This window comes from Lepidochelys kempii, chromosome 4 (genome assembly GCF_965140285.1).
Source record: "Lepidochelys kempii isolate rLepKem1 chromosome 4, rLepKem1.hap1, whole genome shotgun sequence".
NCBI classification, from domain to species: domain Eukaryota; kingdom Metazoa; phylum Chordata; order Testudines; family Cheloniidae; genus Lepidochelys; species Lepidochelys kempii.
This window is the reverse complement of record NC_136383.1, coordinates 68222427-68234568: the sequence shown is the minus strand read 5'-3', so window position 1 is coordinate 68234568 and position 12142 is coordinate 68222427. Positions and strand designations below refer to the sequence as shown.

At 43.2% G+C, this 12142-nt stretch overlaps 1 protein-coding gene across 1 annotated transcript in view; it reads left to right on the top strand.

Moving 5' to 3' along the window:
- The window catches only part of LOC140910511 (putative ATP-dependent RNA helicase DDX60), a 68990-nt gene extending 64212 nt beyond the window's left edge, over positions 1 to 4778 (top strand). Inside the window, exons 36-38 of the mRNA XM_078852504.1 lie at positions 197 to 348; positions 2598 to 2660; positions 4587 to 4778. Of these exons, the coding sequence (XP_078708630.1) occupies positions 197 to 348; positions 2598 to 2660; positions 4587 to 4686 (315 nt within the window). The 3' untranslated portion in view covers positions 4687 to 4778. The remainder of the gene's footprint in view (positions 1 to 196; positions 349 to 2597; positions 2661 to 4586) is intronic.
- Positions 4779 to 12142: the final 7364 nt, after the last annotated feature.

Sequence of the window (12142 nt, the reverse complement as noted above, 5' to 3'; positions counted from 1 at the left end):
TCTGGCACCCAGACACAGAAAAAAAAACCAGACTGTCCAGGTAAAACCCAGATACGTGGCAACTCTACTTAAGTATTAAGTTGACAGGTAGATGAGTAAGGTCAAAACATGAAAAACCCTGGATAAGCATGCAAAGAATTTATACAGTAAACCTGAAAGATCTGAATTTTAAAATTAAGTTGCACTGTTTCCTCAGGTCATATTACGCACAGTTGGTATTACTGCTGGAAATATTCCTGTACTTTGTGCAAAGAAATTTGATAATCGAAGAAGAATGATGCCACTTAATGCTTATGCACTTGACTTCTATAAACATGGTTCTTTGAAAGCAATGGCACAAGATAATGGGTAAGCACCTGATGTTTCTTTGATTTAATTTTTCATCTTAATATAAGCGGGGGAATAGTCCTGCTCTTGTGGGGAACCTTCCTGGCTTCTGCACTATCCCGGTGAAGTGGGCTAGCGAAAGGATCTGAGTCCTCGCTCCCACTTCCTTTACCCAGTGGCCTCCCTGCCCTTGAGGACTCCCTTCCACTCTCCTATCTGACAGAGTCCTTGTAACCCCAACAAGGCTGGGCCCAGGATTCCTGGGGGGCTCGGCCCCCAACCCTGCTGTGGTCACCTAGGACAGGGGCTAGGGTGTTCCCACTCCGGGGTACTCTCTCTGCACTGGGCACTTCTCTGACCCACTGACCATTACATACAATTTAAAGCAAATGCAAGTTATTCAATCAACAATTAATTTTAAAAAGAATAAGGAAAAATGGGAAAGGTTAAAGGAAACACATCAACCCGCTCTGTGGCAGGGAACATCACAAACAGTGTCTCTGGAATGTCAGGGCAGTTCACAGTCTGTTCCTTGTAAGTCCCAGGTCTTCTTCTCAGGCCCTGGCTGTGCTGTAGGGATGCTGTGGATTGAACACTTGCTCTGGTGGTGGCCACACTCTCTCAGGCTCTAAGTGGTAGGACCCTCCGTCCCAGTGTTGCCCCCCGCCCTGTCGGGGTTACGATCCAAGCCTGGCCTGCAGAGCCTCTTGGCAGAGGCGTCTCCCTGTGCTGGGCCTGCTGCCCAGGGTCCCCCTCGGTCTCCCCAGCTGCTCACCACACCCAACTCCAGACTGCTCCAGCCCCAGCTGCACTACTCTGTCTCAGCACTGCTGCTGCTGCTCTGCCTCCAGCTCCCTGGGCTGCTTCTTTGGCCCCTCTGGCTCTGGTTGCTGCAGCTCTGCTCCCAGGACGTGGCTGCTCTGCAGGCTGCTTCTGTGACTCTGCTCCCAGCACTGACCTGCTTCCTGGGCTGCTTTTCTGGTCCCTCTGGCTCTGGTTGCTGCAGCTCTGCTCCCAGGGCAAGTCTGCTCTCTCTGGGTTGTGCCTCTGGCTTTGGGGCTGCAGCTCTGCTCTCAGGACAGGGTCTGCTCTCTGTGGGCTGCTTTTCTGGTCCCTCTGGATCTGGCACAGCTCTGCTCCCCAGTTTAGCTTGGGCCCCACTCTGTCTGACCCAGACAAATCCAGCTCACATGGAGGACGGGACCTCCCTGCCTCCTGACTCTCTGATTAGCCTGCCCGCCCTGTCATTCAGGCTGACCTAGAGCATTGGCTTCTCCCCATTGTTCCTGGAGGCTGTCAGTCTCAGGGTCCTGATTCCCCATCGACCCTTCCCCTTTTTAGCACTGGGAGCTAGCCAAGCAAATCACCCCCACTGAATGTAAGTAAGGAGGCAACAGTCCCCTTATGTTAAGCATGGTTGTCACCCTGATAGTTTAAGAGGTTAAAATATTATGCATATTGCATCATCTTCTCCCCAGCCCCACTCATCCATTTCAATGAATGAAGAACATACAAACCTAACTTTTGACTGTGAACACTTCTAACACTATTGTATTTACTAGTGGCCCTCACACCCTTAGATAAGAGGTAGCCCTGGTGTGCTAAATGTTTTGATTATATTTATTGTCCATATATAATTTTTTATGAATCACTCTTTAAACTCTAGGAGAAAAATGCAGTTCAGTGCACAGGCAACTATATAAAGCCTGCCAATATCTGTGTGTTTTACAGAAATCTTTCAAGAGATTTTTCAGTAATCTACTATTTTCAGTGTTCTGATACAGTCTTAGTTAGGGTGAAATTGAGCTCAGTGTAGAGTTCCTGCACAAAGTCCTATGCACCACTTAAGCATGCAAGTAAAGCTTAAGTTCAAAAAGCCTGCTGCCCTTCCATTTACTCTAGGTAAAATTCAACCTTGTGCAGAGTACAGTTACAAGGGTCACTTAAGCTTTTTTTTTAAGGACTTTAGTGGAACTTAAATGGTGCATAAGCCGTCTATGGACGACCTGCACAGAGATGAATTTCATCCTCTAAGAATGTCAAGGAGAAATATTTTACTTTTTAATATAATTTACCTGCTTTTGACTGTTGGGCATGCTTAAAAAAAAAGACTGAGCTTGAAATCCTGGCCCTATTAAAACTAGTGGGAATTTTGCCACTGACTCCAGTGGGGCCAGGATTACCCTGAATATGTATCTGTGAAACACCTGTAATATACATACTTTAAATACATCTAGTTATTTACATTTGGAAATCTTTTCTTTTTCTAGTATCCATGAAGGAGCAGCTTATCTTCTGCTGAAAGATTTTTCACTCACTATTAAAGCTATCAGGTATACATATGCTGGTGACTCTATTTAAACAAGAAAATGGACTAAAAGGGAAGTTAATTTTTTGTAAATAACTTCAGATACTTTTTAAAATTCATGGTAACTGAAATGAAAAGAAAACTCTGTTTTCACTTGTCTTTTGAAAAATGTGTGATTTTGATAATTATGTCTTGTAAAAATAATTTCTATCCCTAGTAAAATAGTAGATAAAATAGTAACTAATGGGAAATTCACTAAACATCTACAGGATGAGAGTACCATGTTCATGAGTTTAGAATAGCATGGGTTTAGAAAGATTAAATCTTGGCAAAGAAACTTGACTGTTTTCTAAGTTAGACCTACAAAATCAGTGAGTAAAGGAAGGAAATAGATGTACTAGATTTGGGGCCAGATTCCTCAGCTATTGTAAATCAGCATAGCTCTATTGAAATAATGGAGTCAATGGAACTACGCTAACTTTAGCTAAGAATCTGTCCCTAGGTTTTTAGTAACACATTTAACACTGTCTGTAAAATCATGTTTGAAAAACTAATTCAAAGTAAGTTGGTTAAGTACACATTTATGTTGACTGATAATTAATGACAAGGCTATAAACAAAGGATAATGATAAATCTCAATATAGGTCTTTTTTCTGAGAAAAATGTTGAGCGCACTACTGATCCAGCGAAGCACTTTAGAACATGCTCAATTTTAAGCATGTGAGTAGTTCCATTGACTTCAAGAGAGGGAGCTCAGGGAGAAAACAGCTCTCTAAGAATCCCCTTGCGGCGGTCCTCCCACATCATTCCATTAGGAAGAGACTAATACAGTATAGCATTCCATAGCTTCTTCTGGCTCTGATTTAGTAGTCCTCCTCTGTTCAGCAAAGCAATTAAGTATGTGCACATCTTTAAGTATGTCTAAGTCCTGGTCACGTCAATGAAGTGAAACACACGATTGAGTGCATTGCTGAGTAGGGATAAACTTAAGCATGTGACTAAATACTTTGCTAGAAGCCAGAGTAAGGAACTTCCTGTTGGAGTAATGGTGACCAGTAAATGTAGAATTGAAGAATCTAGAACCACAGAGCTTGAAATAGTAGAGGTCCCGTTCCATGAGAGTGGCCTCAAAACGCAACCAAATCCAAGAAATTTGACTTTGAAAACTAAACTGTGTCATAGGACACAGCACTTATATGCTGTATAGGTCGTCCTGCTGATTAATTTGAGAAAAACAGGCACATGACTAAAACAACAAGGAGTCCGGTGGCACCTTAAAGACTAATAGATTTATTTGGGCATAGGCTTTTGTGGGTAAAAAAACACTTCTTCAGATGTGTGGAGTGAAAATTACAGATACAGGCATTATATACTGACACATGAAGAGAAGGGAGTTACCTCACAAGTGGAGAACCAGTGTTGACAGGGCCAATTCAGTCAGGGTGGATGTAGTCCACTCCCAATAATTGATGAGGAGCTGTCAAGTCCAGGAGAGGCAAAACTGCTTTTGTAGTGAGCCAGCCACTCCCTGTCCCTATTCAGGCTAAATTAATGGTGTTAAATTTCCAAAGAATTTTAGTTCTGCAGTTTCTCTTTGAAGTCTGTTTCTGAAGTTTTTTTGTTCAAGTATGGCTATTTTTAAATCTGTTAAAGAATGTCCAGGAAGATTGAAGTGCTCTCCTACTGGCTTTTGTATGTTACCATTCCTGATGTCCGATTTGTGTCCATTGACTTCATTTTAAAATGAATACACCCAGAGCTTCAGTTTTTAATAAATCAAACAAAATAAAGAGGGAAATAAAATGAGTTGGTAAACATATTTAATTCTAACTATAACTGCTATAAAAAGTTTTAAATCCTCAAACTGGGAGCTACTTTAACATTTAAACTAAGAAAATGTTCTTTCTTTACAAAAAAGCAGCATTTAATCCTTTTCCCTTCTATTTTGCAGCGTTTCTCTAAGTGAACTCTGTGATGATGATGAGGACAATGTTGTGCAGGCATTTCACCAACTCAGTGACAGTTACTGGGAAAAACTGCAAAAAGTCTAACGCTAAAGACATAAAATCATCTATGTGCTGAAGCAACAAAATTCCAAAACTATGTTTCCTCATTTGTTATAACTTGGAAATTTTATTCTTTTGATAACTGCTTTAAGATAATAATTTAAAATTCGTTTTAATTACATAAAGTTTTGACATCTGTCAACAATTTAATTCCTCAGTAACTCAGTTTTATTATATATTTTATTGGGGTGGCTGGCTATTAGATGTGTTGATTTTACAGATTTTGTGACAATTATGGTACTCATGGCTCTGCTGTGCATAGCAAAACATGTTTTGCTTGCCATGCTAGAGCTTTTTTTATATAAAAAGATTTAGTTTCAAGTATGTATTTGAAAGATTGTGCTAAATATTACGAATTTAAATTCAGAGATTATGTACAAAAATAACTTATGCTCTGTTTCTTTTATTAGTATTAATAAAAAGTAACTTTAATCCAGGGAATAACTTTAATTATACTCTTAAAAATAAATGTATTAATTAAAGTAATGTGTGCCATGACTTTCCTCTTATTTTTAAACTAAAATTATTACTTTTCTATTTTTTTTGTTTATGTCCAACAGCAAGGTTTTAATGATGAATTAGTAGACTGAAGATGCCATGACTGATATAAAAAACTGGGTCCAGAGTTTTGAAAAGGAAGTTAAAAAACTGGAAAGGGTGCAGAGAAGATCCACAAAGATGAGTGGAGCATGAGGGAAAAAATGCTTTACAATGAGAGACTTGAAGAGCTGAATTTGTTTATCTTATCAATCAAGAGGTGACTTGATAATTGTGTAAAAGGACCTTCATGGGGAGAAATACTGGGTAATAATGTAGCAAAGAATGGCCTAACAAGAACCAGTGGTTGGAAGTTAAAGCCAGACAAATTGAAATTAGAAATAACCCACACATTTTTAAGGCGAGAGTGATTAACCGTTGGAGCAAACTACCAAGGGAAATGGTGGATTCTCCATTTCTTGATGTCTTCATATCAAGACTGGTTTCCTTTCTGGAAGATATGCTTTAGCCAAACATAGGTTATATAGTGGTAACCAGATGAAATTCTATGGCATGTGTTACACAAGAAATTAGGTTAGATGAGCTACTGGGCCCTTCTGTCTTAAAAATCTATGAATCTATATAAAAATGGTGAAGGTACATTTGATCAATCAGAAGTTAGGTAAGGAAGAGAAATTATTTATGTATTCTTTTATCACTTAGAGTAAAATTCATTCCTGTGCAGCAGACCAGAAACTATACAGTTCCATCCAGGACTTACGCACCACTTAAATCCTACTTACGACCTCAAAATAGATCTTAAGTTTGATCCTGACCAATCTTGGCAAGTGATTGTATCAAGTGGCGCCATCATCTCCATCAGGGTATCAAAGTCCATGACAGGAGCTGGCTCCGACAGCTTGAGGAGAAAAGAGCCTGTAGGAAACACGCAGCTCCCAACCATGATACATAGATTTGCAATAACTGCCAAAGATCATGCAAATCTTGGATTGGCCTATTCAGTCAAATGAAACATTGCAAACCAATTACATCATAGGCTGCAATTCCCACCCTCTCTTGCAGACAAAAGGATGCCAACATATAGGCGGCCTGCTTTTTTATTTATTTTGTAGCTCACAGGCCCTATTAACTTTAGGATGCTTGACTTTACAACCTAAATAACATTCTGTGACATGGTACACAAGAGCAGTCCCTAACCTCAGCCCTAAATAATTAATGCAGCAGCCAATTAACCCAATTCCAGGACCTCTGGTAAGTGGAAATTTTAATAATATAATATAATCAGACATGAGTTGAGTTGGGTATCATTAAGAAACCCTTTCACCCAAAAACACAATGGTACCAATCATGACAAACCTAGAACAATTATGTAGACATATATTCAAGAAAATGTTCAACTATCAACATTTTAAAAATTATATTTTAACTCAGTCATGTCAAACATTCAATCCCCATAAAGTTAAATGATGACCCTTGACTGACAGTACTGTGTTACCGGTTAATCCTGAGAACATGATTCCTGATTTTTTTAATGTTACAGACTACTATAAATGGAAGGAGTGCTTCAAGTTGATCTGCCATCATTGGCAAAAAAGACATGGTTTGGTGGTATTGATTATAAGCTTTGTTTATTACAAGAGTTATAATGAAGTATCATAGAATCATAGAATATCAGGGTTGGAAGGGACCCCAGAAGGTCATCTAGTCCAACCCCCTGCTCGAAGCAGGACCAATTCCCAGTTAAATCATCCCAGCCAGGGCTTTGTCAAGCCTGACCTTAAAAACCTCTAAGGAAGGAGATTCTACCACCTCCCTAGGTAACGCATTCCAGTGTTTCACCACCCTCTTAGTGAAAAAGTTTTTCCTAATATCCAATCTAAACCTCCCCCACTGCAACTTGAGACCATTACTCCTCGTTCTGTCATCTGCTACCATTGAGAACAGTCTAGAGCCATCCTCTTTGGAACCCCCTTTCAGGTAGTTGAAAGCAGCTATCAAATCCCCCCTCATTCTTCTCTTCTGCAGGCTAAACAATCCCAGCTCCCTCAGCCTCTCCTCATAACTCATGTGTTCCAGTCCCCTAATCATTTTTGTTGCCCTTCGCTGGACTCTCTCCAATTTATCCACATCCTTCTTGAAGTGTGGGGCCCAAAACTGGACACAGTACTCCAGATGAGGCCTCACCAATGTCGAATAGAGGGGAACGATCACGTCCCTCGATCTGCTCGCTATGCCCCTACTTATACATCCCAAAATGCCATTGGCCTTCTTGGCAACAAGGGCACACTGCTGACTCATATCCAGCTTCTCGTCCACTGTCACCCCTAGGTCCTTTTCTGCAGAACTGCTGCCTAGCCATTCGGTCCCTAGTCTGTAGCTGTGCATTGGGTTCTTCCGACCTAAGTGCAGGACCCTGCACTTATCCTTATTGAACCTCATCAGATTCCTTTTGGCCCAATCTTCCAATTGGTCTAGGTCCTTCTGTATCCTATCCCTCCCCTCCAGCGTATCTACCACTCCTCCCAGTTTAGTATCATCCGCAAATTTGCTGAGAGTGCAATCCACACCATCCTCCAGATCATTTATGAAGATATTGAATAAAACCGGCCCCAGGACCGACCCTTGGGGCACTCCACTTGATACCGGCTGCCAACTAGACATGGAGCCATTGATCACTACCCGTTGAGCCCGACAATTTAGCCAGCTTTCTACCCACCTTATAGTGCATTCATCCAGCCCATACTTCCTTAACTTGCTGACAAGAATACTATGGGAGACCGTGTCAAAAGCTTTGCTAAAGTCAAGAAACAATACATCCACTGCTTTCCCTTCATCCACAGAACCAGTAATCTCATCATAAAAGGCGATTAGATTAGTCAGGCATGACCTTCCCTTGGTGAATCCATGCTGGCTGTTCCTGATCACTTTCCTCTCATGCAAGTGCTTCAGGATTGATTCTTTGAGGACCTGCTCCATGATTTTTCCAGGGACTGAGGTGAGGCTGACTGGCCTGTAGTTCCCAGGATCTTCCTTCTTCCCTTTTTTAAAGATTGGCACCACATTAGCCTTTTTCCAGTCATCCGGGACTTCCCTGGTTTGCCATGAGTTTTCAAAGATAATGGCCAGTGGCTCTGCAATCACAGCTGCCAATTCCTTCAGCACTCTCGGATACAACTCGTCCGGCCCCATGGACTTGTGCACGTCCAGCTTTTCTAAATAGTCCCTAACCGCCTCTATCTCCACAGAGGGCTGGCCATCTCTTCCGCATTTTGTGATGCCCAGAGCAGCAGTCTGGGAGCTGACCTTGTTAGTGAAAACAGAGGCAAAAAAAGCATTGAGTACATTAGCTTTTTCCACATCCTCTGTCACTCGGTTGCCTCCCTCATTCAGTAAGGGGCCCACACATTCCTTGGCTTTCTTCTTGTTGCCAACATACCTGAAGAAACCCTTCTTGTTACTCTTGACATCTCTGGCTAGCTGCAGCTCCAGGTGCGATTTGGCCCTCCTGATAACATTCCTACATGCCCGAGCAATATTTTTATACTCTTCCCTGGTCATATGTCCAACCTTCCACTTCTTGTAAGCTTCTTTTTTATGTTTAAGATCCGCTAGGATTTCACCATTAAGCCAAGCTGGTCGCCTGCCATATTTACTATTCTTTCGACTCATCGGGATGGTTTGTCCCTGTAACCTCAACAGGGATTCCTTGAAATACAGCCAGCTCTCCTGGACTCCTTTCCCCTTCAAGTTAGTCCCCCAGGGGATCCTGGCCATCCATTCCCTGAAGGAGTCGAAGTCTGCTTTCCTGAAGTCCAGGGTCCGTATCCTGCTGCTTACCTTTCTTCCCTGCGTCAGGATCCTGAACTCAACCAACTCATGGTCACTGCCTCCCAGATTCCCATCCACTTTTGCTTCCCCCACTAATTCTACCCGGTTTGTGAGCAGCAGGTCAAGAAAAGCGCCCCCCCTAGTTGGCTCCTCTAGCACTTGCGCCAGGAAATTGTCCCCTACGCTTTCCAAAAACTTCCTGGATTGTCTATGCACCGCTGTATTGCTCTCCCAGCAGATATCAGGAAAATTAAAGTCACCCATGAGAATCAGGGCATGCGATCTAGTAGCTTCCGTGAGCTGCCGGAAGAAAGCCTCATCCACCTCATCCCCCTGGTCCGGTGGTCTATAGCAGACTCCCACCACTACATCACTCTTGTTGCACACACTTCTAAACTTAATCCAGAGACACTCAGGTTTTTCTGCAGTTTCGTACCGGATCTCTGAGCAGTCATACTGCTCCCTTACATACAGTGCTACTCCCCCACCTTTTCTGCCCTGCCTGTCCTTCCTGAACAGTTTATAACCATCCATGACAGTACTCCAGTCATATGAGTTATCCCACCAAGTCTCTGTTATTCCGATCACGTCATAGTTCCTTGACATCACCAGGACCTCCAGTTCTCCCTGCTTGTTTCCAAGGCTTTGTGCATTTGTATATAAGCACTTGAGATAACCTGTTGATTGCCCCTCATTGCCAGTATGAGGCAGGAGCCCTCCCCTCACAGACATTCCTGCCTGTGCTTCCTCCCGGTATCCCGCTTTCCCACTTACCGCAGGGCTTTGGTCTCCTTCCCCCGGTGAACCTAGTTTAAAGCCCTCCTCACTAGGTTAGCCAGCCTGCTGGCAAAGATGCTCTTCCCTCTCTTCGTAAGATGGAGCCCGTCTCTGCCCAGCACTCCTCCTTCATGGAACACCATCCCATGGTCAAAGAAACCAAAGCCTTCTCTCCGACACCACCTGCGTAGCCATTCGTTGACTTCCACGATTCGACGCTCCCTACCTAGGCCTTTTCCTTCCACGGGGAGGATGGACGAGAACACCACTTGCGCCTCCAACTCCTTTATTCTTCTTCCTAGAGCCACATAGTCCGCAGTGATCCGCTCAAGGTCATTCTTGGCAGTATCATTGGTGCCCACGTGGAGAAGCAGGAAGGGGTAGCGATCCGAGGGCTTGATGAGTCTCGGCAGTCTCTCCGTCACATCGCGAATCTTAGCCCCTGGCTAGCAGCAGACTTCTCGGTTTTCCCGGTCAGGGCGGCAGATAGATGACTCAGTCCCCCGGAGGAGAGAGTCCCCGACCACCACCACCCGCCTTCTCCTCTTGGGGGTGGTGGTCGTGGAACCCCCAACCTCAGGACAGCGCATCTCATGCCTTCCAACCAGCGGAGTCTCCTTCTGCTTTCTCGCCCCAGACATATCATCTGGTCCACTCTCCGCAACGATACCTGTGGAGAGAACATGAAAGCGGTTAGTTACCTGTGTCTGTGTTACTGGAACCCGGACATTCCGCTTACCTCTTCTGGAGGTCACATGTTGCCAAGCTTCTTCACTGGCCTCTTGGCTCCTCTGTGCAACCTGCTCTATATCTGTAGAGCTTTGTGCCCCTAGAAGCCTATCCTGAGTTTCGTCCAGGAAATCCTCAGTTTCCCGTATGCGTAAGTACAGGTTAAGACATCAGCATCTGGCTAGAAACTACTGGAATCCATCCACAAACATAGTTACATAGCATACATTTCATAACAGAATTAATTACAGTCCAAAAATAATTTATTACAAAATCCTTGTTTTTACTCTGGTCTTGATAATTTTTAGGTATCAATGGGGAGACAAGAGTACTGACTAGTAGCTGTATCTTTGGAGAACACCATCACAAAGGATCTGGTTAAACACAATGCTCAGTGTCACCTTGCATGCTATAAGAAATGCACATATAAACTGAATTTGGCAAGGTTGGGGAGGAAGTACATTAAGCATTGGGAAAAAGTTGAAAATGCCAGCACAACCTGACAAACCCAGATGAAGATGGAAAACTACAAGTTCAATTTTGTTTAGGCACTTTGCCATTTTGTTCGTAAGGAGTTGTTTGTGCACCATGTTGGTGACCTTCTTGAGACAACTGGCGCCTTTTTCTCTCTAAGGTGGGAAAGAGCAAGGGTCACATGGCCTGTGTTCTGCCTAGTAACAGGAGAGCATAAAAGACTGCTGCACCCGAGAGGAGAAGCTGTCCTTCCTGGTGGCAGTGCAGTACATGTCCTAGCCAAGACTTGGAGGGATCTACAGAAGACCACAGAAGAAGATCCAAACTCCATAGTTCCGCTATCACTTCCTGATTGATTCCTATCTTACCTGTATCCTGAACTCCTGTGTTCTCACCTTGCTGTCCTGATGTATTCTATCCGTGATGTCTTCTGTTGTGGGTCCATTCCTTTGAACCTGGTGTTGTATGCTGTGTACCACTGTACCTTACCTGTAGTAAATTCTCCTTTGTCCTCATGGGTTTGGTACCTTGACTTTATGTCAGTTTGTTGTGTCAACCTGTATCTGTGTGCCCTTTGTGTATTGTTTTGCTGGGGGTCCTATAAGTTACTGTTTCATAAACCAATTTGCTTTATAGTTAACCATGCCCTTAGTTTTCTCTCCATTGATACATGTGGTTTCGGGGAGTGAGTCTGTTGGGTGGGGACTCTGAGATGTGGAACCTGGAGCACATCCAGTTAACCATAGGCAAGATCTGAGTTCCTGGTTAACACAGAGCTCTATTGAATTTCGAACAAAATATTAAGCATGACTGGGATGACTTCCCTAGAAGTAACCAAACACCATCTAGACTCCTTAGATGCTGTTAAATGCCAGGAAGGGACCATTTTAAAGCTACAGGATAAGCTTATTTGCACTGGTAACCCATTCATGTATGATGGACCGGAGCTAATTAATATCATGATGAAAGCAGTCTTCAGTGGTAAGATAGTTAAAGTATCAGAGTGACGGTGGCAAGGACTATTTCAGAGCTAACTTCAGACAGGTCATTGTTCATTCCTGGTTGTGATCTCACACCAGATCTCTGCAGGACACTGATCTATGTGAGACTTTGGGAAAGTGTGAGTTCTCTGTGG